The 22,379-nt window shown below is 41.6% G+C and overlaps 1 protein-coding gene across 1 annotated transcript; it reads right to left on the bottom strand.

Moving 5' to 3' along the window:
* Positions 1-4,394: 4,394 nt before the first annotated feature.
* Positions 4,395-21,249, bottom strand: LOC147458775 (uncharacterized). Its single transcript, XM_086511505.1, has 5 exons — positions 21,132-21,249; positions 14,578-14,880; positions 14,375-14,438; positions 14,063-14,202; positions 4,395-4,579 (listed from the first exon to the last, which is right to left on the bottom strand). Exons 1-5 carry the CDS (start codon positions 21,247-21,249, stop codon positions 4,395-4,397), a joined length of 810 nt encoding a protein of 269 aa, XP_086367631.1.
* Positions 21,250-22,379: the final 1,130 nt, after the last annotated feature.

The raw sequence follows: 22,379 nt of genomic DNA on the forward strand, positions 1-22,379 counted from the left end.
TTGCAAAGCATTCAGCCATTTATGGAACAACTACAAAAGATCCAAAAGCATCATTTTAATAAAGGTAAAGATGTCTCAATGATAGCACTGATGAGCCTAGAAGTACCAAATCAAGATGGCAGTCAGGTGCTAGAGATAATGAGGCCACTACCAACAATGGGTCTAGGACAGGAAGGTATGAGAGTGGTGCTAGTAGGGGGCGAGGTAGAGCTGATTTTGGAAGAATAAATTTTAGTTGCTACACTTGCGAGAAATATGGACATTTTGCAGCCCAAGGCCTTGAGAATGTGAAGGTTGAAGTGTCTCAAGCAAAAGCAACTGGACCACTTTCACATAGTTTTGATGCGTGAGATCACCAAGAGTGTTGGACTTGTGATTGAAGACTTGACATATGAGCCAATTAAGGACACAAAACAAACCAAAGAGTCTTAGAGATGGGAGAAGCAGACAGCCACCTAGAAGGGTAAGGGAAAGGGCAAGGAGGTTGACGAATGGCATGAGTAGAGAATTTTGGCAACCAAGATCACAGAGGATCTGGCTAAGAAGATGACAAAGCAACCGTAGTGCTCAAAATCCATGACCATTAAAAGGCTTTCATTGAAGCTTCCAGAGGTTCTAGAGAGAAAGCTCCTAGAAATTGGATCTGGTAATGATGAAGCCAAAAAGTCAGTCACAGCCTCAGCGGAGTGCCTAGAAGAAGAGGTATGGCAAGTCAGGGTAGACTTGACTGAGACTGAGAAAATGGATATGAGGATGAAAAATGCTCAATAAAAAACCAATTCCTCACCAAAAGATCAATTAGTAGGAGATGTAGAAGGTCAATAGAGGCATGGCACTGCAAAGACAATCATTCAAGGGGAAGGTTCTCCAACTCAAAAAACAGTCATGGCAGCGAACAAGATGAACTCTATGTTAAGGTCTATGAGAGGATTTTAAGGGATTTTATAAATAGTTTTTGAATGCACGTGATATATAGGTTTGACATATAGTAAACCCCTTGAAGTTTTTGGGAAGAATCTCCCCATTTATCCTCATTGATGTTCTTCAATTTTTCATACTACTCGAACGCCTATATATGGACATGAGTATTATCTTTCTTTCCACCGTTAAATATCAAAAAGGGGATTATTAGGTCATTAGATTGCTTGCCATTTTTTGACCTGTGCTGGTGTGATTTGCGATCTATGTGTTTGGATTTTTCTTTATGGCCCGACTTTCTCTCTCTAGTCCTGTGTTTATTATAATGATCAATATCAACATCCACCTATCATTGTAGTGATCATATGTCTTGGTCACTATGTCTACATCATTCTTCTTATCCAAATTTTGATGTGAAACTTTTTGGCTTCATCTACTACCATCACTATCATTTGTTTGATCGTTTGCTTTGCCCTTCTTATCTGCCTTATGATACCTCTGTGAGCGAGATCGTCTTTTAGCCCTTTCTGAATGCCTCCTCCTTAGCTGAGCAGATTGTTGAGAGCCCCCAATCCCATCAATATCTTTGGTCAAGGTTGCCATCCATCTCCTCATTATCAAATTCAAGTTCACAATCAGAGCCCTGCTCCTATTCTTTAGCGAAAGTGTTGATATGGTCATGTTCCTCTACGAATACTGTGGTAGGTGTCCTCTCTCTTCTTGATAGTCAGGGCATGATTGTTTTAGATAATTCCAAAATCCAAATGGGAAATAGGTTCTTGTCAAGAGCTTGAGCTCACCACCGTGATCGTCAAAATGAAATGAGCTAGCTACTTTCGATAGCTATTCCAGGTTGGAGACTTGTAGCTAGATTTTAGATTAGATAGAGAACCATAAGCAAACTTCAAACAACATAGAAACTAGACAAAGACTGAAATGAAAGTACAAAGACAAAAACTAAGCACATAAATTGGTATATTCATATACTAAAGAAGAGTACAAATGGCACTAGGTGCTAATACAACAGAGCTCAATGATGGCAAGAACAAAAACTCAATGATTACATGGACTCACTCTAGTCTATTGAATGACAACCCCTTGAAATGAAGTAGCGGGTCCTATTTATAGGTACTCAGATTAGACTCAAATTGATTGTGCATTGTACACCTCAACAAAATGGTGTTGCTGAAAGGGAAAACATGTCAATTAGGGAGATGGCATGATGTACGATCAAATGCCAAGCTTTTCCACATACCTCTTGGCTAGAGGCTATCATGTGTGCTGCCTACATACTTAACAGGTGTCCCATCAAAGCTTTGCAATCTATGACTCCATATGAGGCATGGTATGATAAGAAGCCATCTATTGGTCATTTGTGTTTTTTTGGTTGCTTGGCTTATGCTCTAGTGCTGCAACAACAACTCAGGAAATTGGATGCTAATTGGTTACGGTGCTGAAAGTAAGGGTTACTGGTTATATCATGCATAGTGAAAACATATCTTGACTTCTTTAGATGATGTTTTTGTGGAAGATGCAGTTCAACCCTTGTTGTCATGTACTAAAGAGAAATGTGTAAGATCACATGACATTTTTGTACCTTGCTGCCTCTTTTCAATGGCAGGAATACAAATGTAATTCCAAATGAGACAAATATTCACCCTACATAGGTTATGTCATATATCGACTTATTTTTTATGTAGATATAAATGATGCACTTGATAAGGACAAGGTTGAAAATGACGAACCTAGAGGTATGTCAAAATGGCGAGTGCATACTTTACATGTTGATAGTAAATTGGATGATCCGTGTCTAGTCATACTCGTTTGGGTTCTCATGATGATTCTTGTGCATCGGTTTGTAATGCGAGTGCATACTTTACATGTTGATAGTAAATTGGATGATCCGTGTCTAGTCATACTCGTTTGGGTTCTCATGATGATTCTTGTGCATCGGTTTGTTATGCTTTGGATGTGTCAAGTATGTGTGACAAGGATGAATCTCTTACATTTGATGAAGTAGAAAATTTAGAGAATTGGATGGCTGCTATGCAAGACACATGTGATGCACTTAGGAAGAACAATACATGCATCTTCATGTGACTTGCCTCTTGGCAAGAAGGCCATTGGTACAAAGTGGGTTTATAAGCTAAAATCTAACATGGATGGTAGCATTGATTGCTACAAGGCAAGGCTTATTGCAAAAGGTTATGCTCAACAAAAAGGCATTAATTACAAAGGAAAAAAATTCTCCCACTTGTCATTTGACTACTGTTTGTTTCAAACTCATTAGTAGCTTATTTTGGATGGGATGTACATCCGTGGAACATTAAAATTGGTTCTTGGTAGTGACTTATATGAGGAATTGTATGTGATGCGACCTCATGGTTTTGTCAAGGAAGGACTAGAGAAGAAAGTGTGTAGATGTAATAAAGAATTGTATGGTTTAAAGCAATCTTCTTAGTTTGATATGAGAAAATGGATAACCATTTGAGTGCATGTGGCTTTGGAAATGCTGCAGATTGTTAGGGTAAACCTCCTCATGGGAACTATCTCTTCCCTATGACACATAATCTATGAGGCATACATGCATGACCCATGAAGACTGCATCAAATGAAGTCAAAAGACTACGTTAAAGAAGGTCCATTATTTCTATGCTTTGAGAAGCCTAGCCTTGGGCAATAAAAGCACTATGTATATTAATCATAAAAAAATGCATTACCTTTTCATTTGCATTTACATTGAGCTCATTTGTTATTCACATTGTGATTAATCCCATTACACTAATCCCCCATGAATGGTGCTAATATTTATCCATCTTAATCCAAACTTAGTCCCATCATGTGCTATTAGAGCGCCAACATGTAGATAGGCTCGTTTCTACCTATACTAGATCCATCATCAAAATTTAATTAATCCACATACATATAGGATGAATCACTCGCATTTAGCATCTTATTAATCTCATCTTGCATCAAAAAGAAAAGATCAAAATCCCTTGCATTCATTTATTCAATATTAATCCCCTAATTTTAGTGTTTTTTTTTTTGCATATAAGTTAATTGAGAAAGAGATCTGTCTTAGGTCATGGTTACAAGGATGCATTTATTAAGGACCTAACTTTGTAAGGCTAAGTCAAGGTGTGGCGTAAAGTTAGGCAAAGTCAAGCTGGAGTGGTGTCCTTTTTTTATGAGGTGAGGAGGTTTCCGGCCCCTCACTTGAAGACATTTTTGCTTTGACGTGCATTCATCCTCAGCCATCACAGTGATGCATTCATCCTCACCCACTACTAATACCCAATGCCAAACCCTCCTCACATCCACCACTGTTTTCCAGTGACACAGCCTCAACAAACTACTTGCCTTTTGCTACTACCATCGACCACCATAGACTAACATGGATCAACATCCGCATCAACAACACTAGTAGCCTCACATCACCTTGCTTAAGTCATCTTCAACACACTTACCTCAGCCTGTCAATTGCCACCACCCCAGATTTGCTGGCCCTCACTAATTGGTGCAGCATTTTGCATGTTCATTGCCAAGCACATGACCGCCATTGCTCTCCCAATTGAGACAATGAGACCTGTTGCTCTTGGTATGCATCTCCCCACGCGCTTGCTTTTCCAAATATGGCTGCCCATCAGTGCCCCATCACTCACTGCTAAGTATAAGCTACACACAAGCTCCAAAATAGTGTCGACTCTATGCCACTACCTGCTATCCACACCACTTGCATATGTGTAGCTTGACCCCACCAACAGTGCAAGCATCATCATGCTACTGCTCTTGAATCTTGACATAACCGTCCTGCAATGGCGTCATCCATAATCGACCTCGATCCGCCTTCAAACATGGAAATCAATTAACATAGTTGAATGTTTTTTTTGAGACTTCATTATCCCATAAGGGCCCCATTCTCACAGTGAAGCAGCCCCAAAGGGTCTTGACCATTAAGCCCTTGTTAAGAGTTTCTTGCTATGAGCTGAGGAATAGTGTTCTCCCTTGGCCTCAAGTAATTTAGAGTTTAGGAGTGGTCTTTTGCGAGTTTTAATTGATCAAAGCTGAAAACGAGCTTGAATTTGCTTGAAGTCAAAGGTTTTTTTTTCTTCCAAGCGGGAGTCTCTGCACTAAAAGACTTTATTTCTTTTGCATTTCTTGCATTTGGACCCTTTGTATATCAATCGGGCATAGACACTACCATAGAAGGAAGAATACCTCTATTGGTAAGACCTAGGAGCTCACAATGTCAAATTACCCTTCTCTCAACACTCTATTTTCAGCCAAAACAAAAAAAATTCATTGTTCTTTCATGAACGGCTGAAAATCGACTCTCCAATCTCTTGACTCGATCGGAGCTTGCGGATGCATTCCCCAGGCTTGGGCGACCTCCCACAGGGATCCAAAGGGGGGGCCATCTGCAAAAGAGCAATGTGCAACAATGGGCTCCAAAGACCTTAGGGTTCAGCTCATTAAGACTTCCAAAATGCTAAGGTTCTAAAATTCAAAGGTAAGTCCAAATGGTCAAGCTTAGTGGAAATTGGATGCTTTGTGAGTGTACAAAAAGTCTTCACGTGGTCCTAGATTGATGGGGGCGAGCCCTTTTAGTAGGGGATGAGAGAGAAAACACCCACACCCACTTATGTAAGCCCCTTTACACAAAGGGAATAAGGGACACATGTCAACTCCCTAGCCTAGTTGCCCCCAAGGTGCACACAAATCCTATAGGATGGCCATAGAGCTGGAACAATGAGAATTAGGCTAGAGTACTTTTAGTTTAATTCAATTAAAAACACTTGATAAAAGAAACAATAAGAATTAAGCTCTCTAGAAGACTATTGGACAGTCTCCCAAGGGGTCCAATGAGCATTCAACAGCCCAATGGCTTGCTTGATTCCTATTGGCCAGAAGACAAAGGGGTCCAATGAGAGTTTAGTAGCATTATTTGATTACCTAAATCTCTCACAAAAGGGGAAAGGGGGACACCTGTCACAAGGCTATCACCTATGCCTCTTTTTTCCTATTGGCTAAGCTTGGAAAGGTCCAATGGGATGCCAGCAAGTGGAATTAGCAAGAGGGGTCGACCAAGATGAGAGAGGGGGCTGATTTGTGAAGGCATTATCACACACACACTCACACAAGATCATGTGTGAAGCAAGAAGATTCTCTCTCTCCTCAACTTTTAATGGAAAGCTCATAATCTATTCCAAGCTTGTGAGAAGGGAGGCCTACACCAAAAACTCTTGGCTTTGGGATGCAAATCCAACCAATAGCCAAGCTTCAATGCATGCTCATCTCTTCTACCATGCTAATTACTAACCTATGCTAAGCTTTTTATGAGTGATTATGAGAGGAGATATACTTCTTTCTCGTAAGACTACTCCTTCTTCCTCTCTATATACTCTCATACCCTGATAGCTCTCACCATATTTGAAGGTGTGTGAGGTCTTGGGTCTGAGACCGTGAGGGAATTGATGTTGTGTTTTATAAGTGTTTTGCTTAGTGCTTGAAGCTTCCATCTTCATTGCACTAGCTAGTTATTGAAGGAACCCAAAGAATTGTATTGTAAAATGTCTCCCTTGATGGGAGAAACCTATAATACAAAGCCTTTTGGAGGGGGGACCGGCATCCAAGTCCTCAACTGTTGTCAATAGATTAATTTCTCTCTCTTTTGAAGTATTGTTCGTGCCTATCTAACCAGGTGTTATGATTTTTGTTGCTCTCTCCACCTAAGCACTCTTGTTATGCTCATTAGGAATCTATTCTAATGAAATGCTCACTATGTTCATGTTATTTTTTGCTACACACAAGTTACTAGGCCATTAAATGTTACATTGGTATCATAGCACAAGGTTTCTCTTTTCTTGCTCAAGACAGCGCGCCTGCCTTTGTGCAGATAACGGGGCATCACCGTCGAGAGCTATGGTCTTAATAGTGGAGTCCTACGGGGCTTGCCTACGTCCTAACCACTATTGAACTATTAGAAGCTTGACAGGAGCCGGTGTTTTTTGGTGTTGAAAGACCCTCTCTTCTATTCCTTGCAATTAATGGTATTCGAGCCACAGGTACAGTATCTTGAGCGCTTTTCTAAAGGGGTAAAGAGGAGTAGCAACTAGGGCTTGAAGTGCCAAAAGCACACCTAAAAGTTGTTAGAATGGTTGACAATAGTAAAGAGAGTGAAATTAATGTTGATAGCTTTGATTTTGCTAATGAGCAGGTTACTAATGATGCCCCTATGCTTGTTAATTACCTTGTTTCTAGGCTTCAATAGGCCATGGGCAGTCCATCCCTCCAAAGTGAAGTGCAACGGTAGCTATGTGCTCATGGGATTCTCCAAGCCCCCCCACCATGAAGAGAGAGTACCTAGGAAGCCTCCTTGTGAGACTTCCAAAAGAGGCCTCTCTCCAATTCGGGAAGAAGAAGAGGATCCATACGAACGGCTCAAAAATTTGCTTCTTGATGACGCATCTCCTTCTGAAAGGAGAACTCAAGAGCCCCCATCGAAGGAACGAGAAAGAAGTGAGTCTCCTGTCACCTTGAGGAGATGTCTCCACGAAGATGGCGGGCTAAACGCTCTCCATCACCTCCTAAACAGAGAAGACCATTGCACACTTCTCCACACCATAATTCAAAGAGGGATGACAAAAAGCAAGAGAAGAAAAAGACGAGAAAGAGGTCAACCTCTTATCCATCTTCTTTATCCTCTTCCTCTTATGAAGAAAGTGATGGTGCGGACAAAGAGAACCAAGGCAAGAAAAAGGGGAGAAAGAGGTCACCCTCTTCTCCATCTTCCTCAAATTCTTCATCTTCTGAAGAAACCGATGGTGCAACTTTTGAACCATCAAAAAGGATATGCCATAGGAAATTCTATGCCGCGTGGAAGAGGTCATCCAAGATCAAGAAGTTCAAAGAGGGAGGAAAGAGCATCTCTTTCCTTACCTACAATGGCACCTTTGGTGCTATGGACAAAGTCTTGGCCTTTATCCAACAATTCGATGGGGCGTTTGGAGATGAGGTCTTCATGGAGTCCTCTAAGATATGCCATGAAGCCATGCACTTCAAAAGTTTGCCAGGCAATGGTGGTCTAGCCTACGGGAAAACGATGAAGCTCCGTAAACATGGAAAGTTTTAAGAGCTTCCATTATGAAGCAGTTTTTGGCCACCGATGCTAAAGACAAAGTACTCACTGAATGGCGAAGCTTGAATCTCTCTCCCTATGAATCCATTCTTAAATATGTAGACAAGTTTTGGGACATACAATGGTCTTCAAAAAGATGGATTTTGGTGAGCAAAAACAACAATTTTGTGCGGGCTTAACTGAAGAAATGGCGGAGTATGTCAACTCCCAAAGGCACGCACTATATATGAGGTCATACACCATACTATGGTGGCTTCTTGAATCAATTTCCAAATAGGGGCTAAGAGAAATCTTCAGCCCATCAAAAACAAGAGTTCCAATGAGCCCAAGCGAAAGGAAAATGTAACATTTAATGGTCTAGTAACTTGTGTGTAGTGGAAAATAGCATGAACATAGTGAGCATTTCATTATAAATAGATTTCTAATGAGAATAACAAGAGTGCTTGGGTGGAGAGAGCAACAAAAAGTATAACACCTACTTAGATAGCATGAACAATACTTCAAAAGAGAGAGAAATTAAGCAATTGACAACAATTGAGGACTGGATTTGCATGGAGTCAGTCCCCCCTCCAAAAGGCTTTGTATTATGGTTTCTCCCATCAAGAGAGACATTTTACAATACAATTCTTTGCGTTCCTTCAATACTAGCTAGTGCAATGAAGATGGAAACTTCAAGCACTAAGCAAAACACTTATCAAACACAACATCAATTCCCTCACGGTCTCAGACCCAAGACCTCACACACCTTCGAAGATGGTGAGAGCTAGCGGGGTATGAGAATAGATTGAGAGGAAGAAGGAGTAGTCTTACAAGAAAGATGTACATCTCCTCACATAATCACTCATATTAGCATAGCTTAGCTTGGTAATTAGCATGGTAGAGGAGATGAGCATGCATTGAAGCTTGGCTCTTGGTTGGATTTGCATCACAAAGCCAAGAGTTGTTGGTGTAGGCCTCCCTTCTCACAAGCTTGGAGTAGGTGATAAGCTTTCCATTAAAGCTTGAGAAGAGAGAGAGAGAGAGAGAGTCTTCTTACTCTACACATGAGCTTGTGTGATGTGTGTGCATAATTGCCTTTGAAAAATCAGCCCCCCCTCTCTCTTGGTCGACCCCTCTTGCTATTTGCTCTTGCTAGCACCTCATTGGACGTCTCCCAGCTTAGCCAATGAAAGTTAAGTAGCATAAGTGATAGTCTTCTGACATGTGTCCCCATTTCCCCTTTTGTGAGAGCTTTAGGTAATTAATTAATTCAACTAAACTCTCATTGGACCCCTTTGCCTCCTGGCCAATAGGAATCAAGCAAGCCATTGGACTGTTGAATGCTCATTGGATCCCTTGGGAGATTGTCCAATAGTCTTCTAAAGATCTTAATTCCTATTGGTTCTTTTATTAAGTGTTTTTAAATTAATTAAACTAGATTTACTGTAGCCTAATTCTCATTGGTCCACCTCCATAGCCATCCAATAGGATTTGAGTACACCTTGTGGGCATCTGGGCTAGGGAGCTGACATGCGTCCCTCATTCCCTTTGTGTAACGAGAGCTTGTGTGTGTGTGTGTGTGTGTGTGTGTGTGTATGTGAGTTTCTCTCTCATCTCCTACAACTAGGGCTTGCCCTCTCCTATGTAGGGATGCATGAAGACTTTTTGGGACACACACAAAGCATCCAATTTTCCTAATGTTTGACCTTTGGACACAACCTTTGAATTTTGGAACCTTAGCATTTTGGAAGTCTTAATGGACTAAACCTTAGGGTCTTTTTAGCCCATTGTTGCACCTTTCTCTTTTGCAGATGGCCCCCCCTTTGGATCCCTATTGTGGCCGATCTGCCAACTTAACCAATATTCTAGCTTTTTCTCCCCTGGCACTTCCCCATAATAAATGATCATTTTAACATGAGAAAATCGTTCATTAGAATTAGATATTAGGTATTATGACATTACCTCTCTCTTGAAATCATAGTCGTCCTCGACTATGGGGTAGATAAGATAAAGAAGTTACCCTACGACATCGTTCCAGAATGGATGACTAGTCCATTTGGCACTTGAGAGCCTAAGCTACCGCAAGCATGTCTGCACATTAGTCCTATCAATCTTCCATAGTAGAGTGACAAGCTCTACATGGTGTTTGGGAGTCGTCGTCTCTGCAAACTTGATCTAAGCATGCATACTACTTCACATTTGTGCACAATAAAGAAAAAGAGAGTCTTATAAGACAAAAATTTTGTTCATTTTTAACATTTGTACATTTGCTTACTCTAGGGAAGCATTGTAAGCATTGACAAGGTTTAGGTTATCTTTTAGTTGTATGCCTTGCATCCATCTAGCATCTTCAAAAGGATAATTTTTTAACTTAATAAGATATCGTCGGATAATCTTACCGCCTCTTAGTACCTTGTCTTCATGTCGGAGAATGTACTCGGGCTGCAACACCTCTTCTTGGTCCTTGATCTCCGGTGGGTCTTGGATAGTTGGTTCTTGAGGTGACTCTCCTTTATAAGATTTAATAGGCTCACATGAAAAGCATTGTGTATGAGAAAATGGTTGGGCAACTTGAGTTGATAGGCCATTTCATTGATTGTTCTAAGAATCTGGAAGGGACCATAGTACCTTTTTGCTAACTTAGCATAGTACTTTTGGTGTCCTATAGGATTCTTGCCCATCATTTGCCTTAGTTGAGCCTTGGGAAATTTGAGTAAGACCCAATAATTTTATTTAAAGTCTTGGGCTCTTCTGTGCTTGTCAGCAGCAGCCTTTTGCCTTTGCTGTGAGATAGAGATAGCACCCTTAATCTTTTGGAAAGATTCTTGTAGATCTCGCCTATACTCATCTGCAACAAAGATCTTCCCGTGTACCTTAAGTAGCAGGGTCCTTTTTGATCTTACCTCAATTACCTCAAAAGGTGCTTTTCACGTGGAAGTATGCATAGTGTTATCGTAGGAATACTCCACTAAGGGTAAGTAATTCTTCCATTGGGATCTTTGATCTACTTCCGTTACATAGGCTTTTAGTAGATCAAGAATTGTTCGGTTAGCTATTTCAATTTGGCCATCCGTTTGTGGGTGATAGGCCGAAGAGAACTTTAGCCTTGTCCCTAAATTCTCAAAGAGACCCTTCCAGAAATTACTGGTCATTCTAGGATCTCTATCCGATACGATGGACATTGGCAAGCCATGGTACTTGAAGATTTGTGAAATGAAGAGGGTTGCCATTTGATGGACTTTGATAGTCTTTTTGACAAGTATAAAATGAGCTTGTTTACTGAACGTGTCTACTAGCGTCCATCTTCTCGTATTCCCATGGATAGACTTAGGCAATCGAAAGATAAAATCCATGGATATGCTCTTCCATGGTGAGTTAGGGATTGGAAAAGGTTGAAGCAATCCAGGTTGCTTCCCTCTATCAAACTTCGTATTTTGGCATACCATGCATTTGAAACATACTCTTGTATGTTTGCTTTCATGGTAGGCCAATAGAAATATGTTTCAATCCCCTTTAGGGTAGACTGAATCCCTCTATGCCCCGCATAAGGAGGAGCATGAGATTCATACATTACTTTCTCACGGAGTGAGTTAGTAACACATAGTCTATTGCCATAGAGAAGATAACCATCTTGTAAAGTAAATGGTTCCTCTTTCTACCCTAGTGCAAGGGATGAAATCACATCTCTAAAATCGGAATCAGTAGCATACTGGTCTATCATAGAAGATAGATCGCTGTGAGTTGCTATGGAAACCGCATTCACTCTCGGCCATCTTGAGAGTGCAACGGCTACTTGATTATGCTTGACAAAAATGTGAGCAATATGAAAATGAAATTGCAAAAGAAAGTTTGCCCACCTCATTTGTTTGTTGGAGAGCTTGGTCTGCGTCATGAAGTACTTAAGACTTTGGTGATCCGTTTGCAGAATGAAAGGAGTCCCCAATAAATAGTGCTTCCACGAGTCTAAGCACTGTGAGGAGTTCCTTTTCATATGTGCCTAAAGCTTGCTCAACAGGGTCGAGCCTTCGACTTTCATAGCCTATGGCATGCCCTTCTTGGAGCAAATAGCTCCAAGGCAATCACCACAAGCATCACATTGGACCTCAAATGGCTTTGAGAGATCCGGTAGTATAAGCATAGGTTGAGAGATAAGCTTTTCGAAAGCATTGTTCTCCGTGGCAGACCATGTATACCTAACGTTTTTCTTTGTTATGTCATGTAATGGTCCTACAATTTGTGAGAACTTTTCTATAAAGTGTCTATAGTATGCACATATACCTATAAAGCTTCTTAGTTCATGAAGATTCCTTGGTTTAGGCCATCCTTTTATTACCTCTAACTTTGATGGATCCATTTGGATGCCATCTTGAGAGATAATGTGACCTAAATATTGAATCGCTTGTAAGAAAAATTCACTTTTCTTTCGATTAACATAAAGTTTATTCTCTCTTAAAACTTGAAATATTACCTGGAGGTGTTGCTTGTGTTTGTCTAATGAATTAGAGTAGATGATGATATCATCAAAGAACACTCTAGTAAAGGTTCGGTGAGGCCTGAATAGCTTCTCCATTAAGCGGTTGAATGTGGCTAGTGCATTGGTCAAGCCAAAAGGCATGACAATGTATTCATAAAGACCAAACGTAGTGCGAAATGCGGAATCATATTCTCTTACCTTTCCCCAAGCATGGCATAGAGGAGATCCTTTGTGGTGAGTTTCCTCCTCTTGGATTTCAACCAAGGTAGCTCTAGCTGGCTTGTTGAAGCCTAGAAACAAGGTAGTTAACAAGCATAGGGGCATCATTAGTAGCCTGCTCATTAGCAAAATCAAAGTTATCAACATTAATGTCACTCTCTTTACTATTGTCAGCCATTCTAACAAATTTTAGGTGGACTTCGGCACTTCAAGGCCTAGCTGCTACTCCTCTTTACCCCTTTAGAAAAAGCACTCAAGCTACTGTACCCATGGCTCGAATACCATTAATTGCAAGGAATAGAAGGGAGGTTCGTTCAACAGCAAAACAACACCGGCTCCTATCAAGCTTCTAATAGCTCAATAGTGGTTAAGCCGTAGGCAAGCCCCATAGGACTCCACTATTAAGACCATAGCTCTCGATGGTGATGCCCCGTTAACTGCACAAAGACAGGTGCACTGCAAGGCTAATAAATCCCTATTCTACTTACTCACATGCAATTAATAATACCAACCATTTATAGCTAGCTTGAGGATCTCCGTTCTTGAGCAAGAAAAGAGAAACCTTGTGCTCTGATACCAATGTAACATTTAATAGTCTAGTAACTTGTGTGTAGCAGAAAATAGCATGAACATAGTGAGCATTTCATTAGAATAGATTCCTAATGAGAATAACAAGAGTGCTTGGGTGGAGAGAGAAACAAAACGTATAACACCTAGTTAGATAGCATGAACAATACTTCAAAAGAGAGAGAAATGAAGCAATTGACAACAGTTGAGGACCGGATTTGCATGGAAACGGTCCCCCCTCCAAAAGGCTTTGTATTATGGTTTCTCCCATCAAGAGAGACATTTTACAATACAATTCTTTGTGTTCCTTCAATACTAGCTAGTGCAATGAAGATGGAAACTTCAAGCACTAAGCAAAACACTTATCAAACACAACATCAATTCTCTCACAATCTCAGACCCAAGACCTCACACACCTTCGAAGATGGTGAGAGTTAGCGGGGTATGAGAATAGATTGAGAGGAAGGAGTAGAGAGAGAGAGAGAGAGAGAGAGAGAGAGAGAGAGAGAGAGAGAGAGAGAGAGAGAGAGAGAGAGAGAGAGAGAGAATGCAAATATTGTAGCCTAAATTATTTTAGCATGCGATAGCGTGAACATACATCCAGGTCAGAGTAATTGTTTTCTTTTTTGTTAAATTGGATAAAAAACCACATGGCAATGTGGGGGGAGGGGTAGGGATTGGTGGGGTAGAGGAGAATAGAGAGGGTAGTAGCAGATGGAGAGATGGAGAGAGAGAGAGAGAGGGGGGGGTGTAGGGGTTAGAAAAACATATTGCAATGTGGGGGGCGATATGCGGAATAGTGTGGAAAAAGAGAAGAGAGAAGGTCTGAGGAGGAGCAGAGAGAGAGAGAGAGAGAGAGAGAGAGAGAGAGAGAGAGAGAGAGAGAGAGAGAGAGAGAGAGAGAGAATGCGAATATTGTAGCCTTAATGATTTTAGCATGCGATAGCGTGAACATGCACCCAAGTAAGAGTAATTGTTTTCTTTTTGGTTCAATTAGATAAAAAACATATTGCAATGTGGGGGGCAGTATGCGGAATAGTGTGGAAAAGAAGAAGAGTGAAGGTCTGAGGAGGAGCAAGAGAGAGAGAGAGAGAGAGAGAGAGAGAGAGAGAGAGAGAGAGAGAGAGAGAGAGAGAGAGAGTGCAAATATTGTAGCCTAAATGATTTTAGCATGCGCTAGCGTGAACATGCACCCAAGTTAGAGTAATTGTTTTCTTTTTGGTTCAATTAGATAAAAAACCACATTGCAATGTGGAGGGAGAGGTAAAGATTGGTGGGGTAGAGAGAGAGAGAGAGAGAGAGAGAGAGAGAGAGAGAGAGAGAGAGAGAGAGAGAGAGAGAGAGAGAGAGAGAGAGAGAGAGAGAGAGGACACATTGTGGCAGATTGAGGAGAGAGAGACAGAGAGAGGACACATGAGGCATATTGAGAGAGAGATTGTGTGTGTGTGTGTGTGTGTGTGTGTGAGAGAGAGAGAGAGAGAGAGAGAGAGAGAGAGAGAGAGAGAGAGAGAGAGAGAGAGAGAGAGCAAAGAGGAAAGAGAGAGAGAGAGAGAGAGAGAGAGAGAGAGAGAGAGAGAGAGAGAGAAAAGAGAGAGGGAGGAATGAGGTAGAAGAGAGGGATGAGTAAGGAGGAAGAGGATGGCGGCTAGAGGAAGAGATGGAGGAAGAAGGTGGAGGGGAGGGAGGATGTTGGAGGAGGAGGTTGAGGAGGAGAAGCATGTGGAGGGGAGGAGGCACATGGGTGGCAAGAGGAGGAAGGAGAGCTAAGGAGGGTGGCAAAAAAAATTAAAAAAAAGCTCGCTCCATTGAGCTCGCTCAAAGACCTAACTCGGTTGAAAACACAGCAGATCCTGGGGTTCTGTCGACTGTCGGGGCGTCGGCTCCGTTGGTCTATCAGTACATTGGGGACAACCAAAATAGTTATGCCATATTTGAAAGTATCCAAAACATCGGCCTTCTTGTAATAAGGTGTCTCATTGTTGAGACGTCAAACAAGGCCTTTGCGGTTGACTTTCACGAGAATCTCGAGAATTTGTTCATGGTTGTCGGGAGTTGAACTCCACCATTGCATGGAATTATCCTTAAGAAATTATGATGCTCGAGAAATCTTGGATTCTTCTGTATAGTTCTCCAAAGCATAGATGTTTGTGTGGCAAGCATTTTCAAGTTGCCCCATTATGCCAAGATCCGAACTTCAAAAAGAGAGGTCATATAACTACGTGCAAATATTGTCTTGAAAGCTTGCCACGTCCTTGGAGCATGCAGTTGTGTCGTGATTGAACTCCACCATTGCATGGCGTTATCCTTAAGAAATTTTGATGCTCGAGAAATCTAAATCCTTATGTATAGTTCTCCAATTGCTATAGAAACTGCAATGCTTTATTCCGATCTTTCATCCTGGAAAAGGTGAAAAAATTGATATCGTGCTGCCATCCTTGAATAATCTTTTGGTTGATTAGGCACGTATCCTAGGTACGAATAATAAGGGTATCCATATGGGCTCCAACCATTGTAGTTTGGTGGCGATGGTGGTGGGGCCAAAGGTGGTTGCACTAGAACATGGTCAAATGGCTGTACCATATTCTTGAAGACTCTCCCAATCGAAACAGACGACTGGGAAGGTTGCCGGTTGGAAGCTCTCGTACTTTTCGGTGCTGGAGGAGGAGGTATCACCTGGACATCAAAGGAGGTAACATAAAATTTAGAAATTGTTGAAAACTTTGCAACATCGAGAGATTCTACTGAGGATGCTACAAGAATGTTGCGAAACTTGTCGCGAGAGAAACTTCAAGTACTCTATTGAATCCATGAACGCCATGTCTTGGGTTCTTTATGGATTATGCCATGTAAGACAGAGCGATGAAGACGGGAGCGTGCCCGATGCGTGATGGAGTAAGGGTGGGAGTGGCTAATAAGTCCGAGGTTGGGCCACGAAGATTCTTCAATAAAACTTCCAGTAAACTTTGGAAGTGCCACCTTGCTCTGTTTGCTCTTTGGTAGAACCAATATGCTTCTAGAAAAGCATATGTCTAAAGGTCTGATACCACTGTCACAAGGATGGGCAGCACGTACGAACGAAAAAGAACATATTGAACAACTTTAATCACTTCAAATAACAACCCAATTGAAAGAGATAGACACACAAGACGGGGAGTGGTGGAGTTCCACCCCAAGAGAGCATTGGCTCCAAAATTTGGCACCCCTTTTGGTATCTGTGTGTGTGTGTGTGTGTGTGTGTGTTGTCGCCCTCTCTCTCTCTCTCTCTCTCTCTCTCTCTCTCTCTCTCTCTCTCTCTCTCTCTCTCTCTTTGGTGAAATCAGCAGATCTGTATTATTGAGTACAAAGGGTCGCAAGAGGTGCAGAAAGTGAATGCCTCCTAGGTAGTACAAATTGATTACAATAGCAGAGCCAATTGGCTTATTACAGGTTTACATCAAGGTTTCCTTTAGTGAAAAGACCCCTCTGAATCTAGCATATCTACAAAGTTGAGGGGAAGAACCATAGTTGATGTCGAGGAACAAGAGCGGTTGGAGATAAATACGCTTAGGTAATTGGTAAGGAAAGTCAATGAAGGGCTTCTAGACCAGAAGCAAGAAACTTGCCATGCCACACAACAGCTTTAGACCAACACAACAACAACCACACGGCATCCTGACTGTAAACCTTGAAATTGGAACCTTCACTTCGGGGGGAGAGAACATCTTCAAGAGAAACAACCAAAGCGAAGGAATCTCGAGAAGAGGGTTGTTAGCCATACAACACTTATGATGCTGACTGATGCTGGTGTAACAATGTCATTAGTTGTGTGCACACTAGAATAGAACTAGCAATTCTAGGGCCTCAAGTGCGCCCAAACTTGGGCCAGAGCACCTCAGGGAGACCCTAGCAAAAAATACCCTAAAGCCCTAGTGATTGGGAAATCGTGTCTTCAATAAGGGGTAGATAGTAGCTTCAGATTTCATGCTCAAAAATTACGCGTGTCATTGCGAGCCAAGATGGAGTCCTTAGAACAATAATCCTAAGGCGGCCTATATTATTTTTAAGGCCTTACGATAAGTCAGTTAAACTAAGTTTAGTTGTTTGTGCTGGACCAAATGGTCAAACAAGTGCGAACAGGTAATGCCAGAGCAGTGCCGGTACGACATTGTGTTGGGGAGCATCTAACGTTTTCATTAGTAGCGTCCATGTGTGCAGTTGTGAGTTAATTTGCACATTTCATTAATAGCCTAGGAACTTTTAAATGTGAAAGTTGATTGGTTTTTAGGTTATTAAGTAAATGTGCCACTTGGCACACTTACCAATGAAAAGTGACTCTCTCACTCTCACTCTCACCCTCCCTCATCCTCTAGCGCCCCCTCTTCTGGTTGGCTATATAGGAGCACCCCCTCCCCCTCTTCACAAGTTGGCAGTGCACCTTGCCCCCTAAAGTGAGCGTGCTCTATGCATTAGAGCTCTCCATTGAAGCTTGAGAATCAGCCCTTGTGGTGTATGTGGAGTCCTAGAGCTCCCATCACCTAGAACAAGGTTTCTCTTGATCATAGGTTGTTGTGGGGGAAGATTCATTGCGAAAAGTAGAAGGAAACTCTCTTTTTGTCACGCCTAGCTACTGAAAATTCTCTATTTTCAGGCCCTAATCACCTTTATTAGGGTGAATTTCAACAAAGTATTCATAGAATCTAGTTCTTATCTACCTACACTGCACGTACACAAAGTTTGGTGTGATTCCATCGCGAAAAAGGTCTCCATTTCGGCATTGGAACCTGCTCAGGTAACATTTTTAGGTTATGTGCTGAAAATTACAGCAAGCATGTGTGCATGCATTTTGCGTGTTTCTCCCTTGTTTTCTTTGCAAAAATGATTATGCATAAAGGGACACAGCTAGCAAAAGGTAGAGTCTCATTTTTGAGAGCGTTCGTGGAGTTTTGTGGAAGATACTCTCGCTTACGAGAGCTTTCTGAAATCTCACAGCAGAGGGAAAGTCCTCTCAGTAGTCAGAGAGTAGTTTTCTCACTCTCTCAGTCAGAAGCATAAAAGGAACAAAGAAAGTATAGAGGAAGGGCTTTTGCCACATTCCTGTGCTTGTAAAAATTTCCCTTAGTAATAAAGATATCATCTTTATGGGGGGGGGGGGGGGGGGGGGGGGGACCAAAACCCATCTTCTGGTTCCCAGATGAAGTGTCAAGATTTCTCTCTCTCTCTCTCTCTCTCTCTCTCTCTCTCTCTCTCTCTCTCTCTCTCTCTCTCTCTCTCTCTCTCTCTCTCTCAAATTCTCTTGAGTATTAGAAGTGCAATTAAAAAGTCATCTTACACTTCCGTATTTTTGTGAAAGTGGTATCAGAGCAAGGCCATCTCTCTCTTTCTTAAGGGATTGACGACTCTTGGCAAACTGCAGAAATGAAGGACGTGAGATAGAGTTCACTATCCTTCAACATCAAGTGACAAAGTTGCAAAAAGATCACTCCCATCCAGAAGTCCAGAAGATTCTCCATACCCTTGAGAAAGGGAAGGAGAAAGTGCCGATGGCATACCTAGAGGGTTAACATAACGTTCACTTACCCATAGTCATGTACACTTTGGAAACCTGAAAGAAACAACTTGAAAAACAAGAAATAGAAAGTGGTAACCCTGGGTGTTGCCTTTGCAATCCAAACCCCTTGGTTAGCTTCTGCAATGTCAAACTACCTGATTAGACTTTGCAGGAAAACTGTAGCCAATGATGATAAACACAGTTTGCCCTGGTCAAAAGTGTGTGGAATCAAATGAGAAGTTGAATTTGTCCACTATCCCTTGAAAGTACAATTGTGTTGAACTTAACTCATGACAACACCTATGGAGTGATTGTGTATTAGGTGGATCATATCCCTGAAAATACCACTCTTAGAGACATAATCAATGCTGCAACTAAGCAACATATCTTTTGCAATTGGAATCCTATTCACAACTAAGTCATGAGAGAATCTTCTTCCTTCATGAACAGAGGAGAAAGATGTCAAATACCTTCAGAGAAAATAGTCATACTAGATTTTCTCAGGTGTTTATGCAAGAGACTACCTGTGTGAAGGCTCTCTTAGTCTTTTCATGTCATGCCATGAATTAGTTGTTTGATAGCTAGGCCATGCCTACTTGCTACCCATAAAAACCATCTTTTGGATTGGTTGCACCTTGTGCATAGAGCCAATGATGTAAAGGGCTCACTATTGTATACATATACAACGATTGAAAGACCATCTACTAGCCTCAAATTGGACAGAGTAGCTTATGTTATTGCAGAAGTGTAAATAATAATGGCGTGGACGTATTTCCATCTTATTCGCATGCCATGCATGCATATCAAAAAAATAGATTGATAATCCCTTGGCTTCAATGATAGTCTCAAACTTATGAGCTTCTGCTATACGTGCCTTGCATGATTATACAAGCATGGATACATCACAGTGCGTAACTGTGAGCTTATATACACTTAGTGCAAAATATGTGTATCATTATCCTTGATCTGAAGTCGATGGATAGTACTGTGATACACAATGATCGATGTATCTTGGTCATACGGAGCCGTACTTCCAACTGATGACCCATGCATTGTCAAGACACCCATATGTTACCTTGTGTCCATATTCAAATTCGAGAAAGAGTTACCCTGCTGATGTTTGACCTTGTCGAGTAGCATATGGTATTCAAAAAAAATATCTATAATAAGTACACAGACAAGCCATACATGCGTTATTCAATATCCATTGCTGATTATTCTTGAATCATGTTGAATCTTCCTTGGAGATAATGGTTGAACATGATTGCATCGAGTTTGGAAAACTTGTCTAGGAGCCATGCTCGAGCAAATCCCAAAACTTTGAACTAGAGAGAAAGATGCCTTCTGAAATACTCGCATTGAATTGCCTTGTCGTATTGCCTTAGTTCAATTTGAGCATGCCTTGCATGCTATTAAAACCATTACGAAAGCAGGATTTCTTCAACACTTTGAAACTTTCGTCAATACACACCTTTTGTCAAATGTCTTTTTCTTGTCGCAGCTTTGTAAATGAAAAACAACTAATTGGCCATGCCGAATATCTTTGCCTTACATGCCACAGGCCTTGACTGTACCTTATAAGCATGGTGTTATTAGAAATTTTGTTGAAATGCCTTGCATAGATTTCTCCATCAGCTTGCATGACCTTCACAACCCTCGCATGGCCCCTTGCTTTAGCCAAGCCATTACAAATCTCTGCATACCGTTCGTTCCCATGCAAGCCCCGTGGCATAGGTAGGAGATTATCTACAAAGAGCAAATTAACCTCCTTGCAGGCCCATGATTCTCCACTACCACCATGCCTTGAATGGATTTGACATGAGTTTTTGCTGGCCGTCGGCGTGCAGAATGAGGATGCATGTTTGATTTTTTGAGTTTTTTGAGATTGCAAAAATTTGGCAATAGTGTTGTGCCTTGAAAACTTTGTCGAACACCCAAGAAAAGAAGGGGGGGGGGGGGGGGGGGGGGGGGGAGACCGGCTGTGGGCACCTCCGTTTCTCAATATTTTTTTTTTGAATTCGGATGGTCAACCCTAACCTAGGTTGGGCGCCCCAAGTGTGGAGTCAAGTTCCTCTATAGCCCAAAACATAGGCTGCCCTTGCGCGATGAAGAAAGGTTCACCCCATGAGTCGTGTTGCTCACCGGACATCCCTCCTATGACGGGAAAACCCCAGTAGGCCATAAGAGTCAAGGAGCGCGTGATTTCATATAGTTTAGCCTACTCTCCACTCCACGGATAAGCTCACCTCCGCATGGTCTTCTTCTTTAGCTTTGGCTCTACAGGGGCAGTCTCCCATGATCGGATTGGAGAGAGAGAGAGAGAGAGAGAGAGAGAGAGAGAGAGAGAGAGAGAGAGAGAGAGAGAGAGAGAGAGAGAGAGAGAGAGAGAGAGAGAGAGAGAGAGAGAGAGAGAGAGAGAGGTAACATGCCCCTCCTCCATAGCTCCCCTTTCCCCTAAGCTTTGATACCAATGTAAGACCGAGAGGACTGGAGCATGCCACTCCACCCAACCATGCCCTATATAGGCCCTGTCTTGCTAATAATAGGGCCCTCTTGACCACATGTGCGTCTTGGCCCTTGGCTTGTTGCTCGGTCTTACCCTAGGTCTATGGTGCAATACACTAGAATATGTAATATGTAGATGACAATGGACATAAGTAAATTTATATGTTTATGAGTTTTATTTTGTCACATGATATTTTTGACACATAATTTTAACCATTGTTTTTGACAAGTATGGTTTGCAGATTCTTATCTTTGCAATTGATAACAATTTTTTTCTAACGAAGAGGTATATAATGGAAATTGATAAATAAATATACTACGGACATGTGGCAAAAGCATAAGGGAAATACGTACTATGTGAAAGGATATCACGTTTATGGATATTTCATTACTTCAGTGAGCTATGGCGTCCAAACGGACATTTCATATACATTCTGAGCATTCAAGAAATCTATAAATAAATACATGTAAGAGGAAAATAATCACTCTTGGATGGGTAGATTGCACCCAGTGTCTTTGTTATTCTTCTCCTCTGTCTCTCTCACCTCCCCTCATGCCTTGCCGGTGTAGCACTCCGCTCTAGGAGGCGCACTTGCAAGTGTTCAACCCTAAACCTCAAGAAGTGAAAGGAGCTCCTTATTCTTTTAGGTATAAGAAGATTAAGGAATGGATGTACAATGGACCAGTGGTGGCTGACCACACGACCGCAGGTAGATAGTGCCTTTACCCCAATAAACTCCCACTTAAAGACAATGGGCCGATAAGTGAGTGTTACTAGCTAAACTACTAGTATGTACAAGGAAACTGGTCAGAGACTCTCTCAACCTACATCCATTGGCTCGTTCAGTCAATCTACATGCAACCGTATCACCTTTAGTAATAGACAAGCATGTGTATCTATTCTTGAACCTGCATGTAAATCCCACATACAACTTTGTATGGTCTGCAAAGCTCCATGATGCATCATGCTAGCGTTGGTCATCGTACAACTGAAAATCCCTGCTACAAGTGCTAGGTTGGGCCTCGACATTAATATGTCGTACATGAGACAC

This window comes from Adiantum capillus-veneris, chromosome 4 (assembly GCF_014529385.1).
Source record: "Adiantum capillus-veneris isolate H3 chromosome 4, ASM1452938v2, whole genome shotgun sequence".
NCBI classification, from domain to species: domain Eukaryota; kingdom Viridiplantae; phylum Streptophyta; class Polypodiopsida; order Polypodiales; family Pteridaceae; genus Adiantum; species Adiantum capillus-veneris.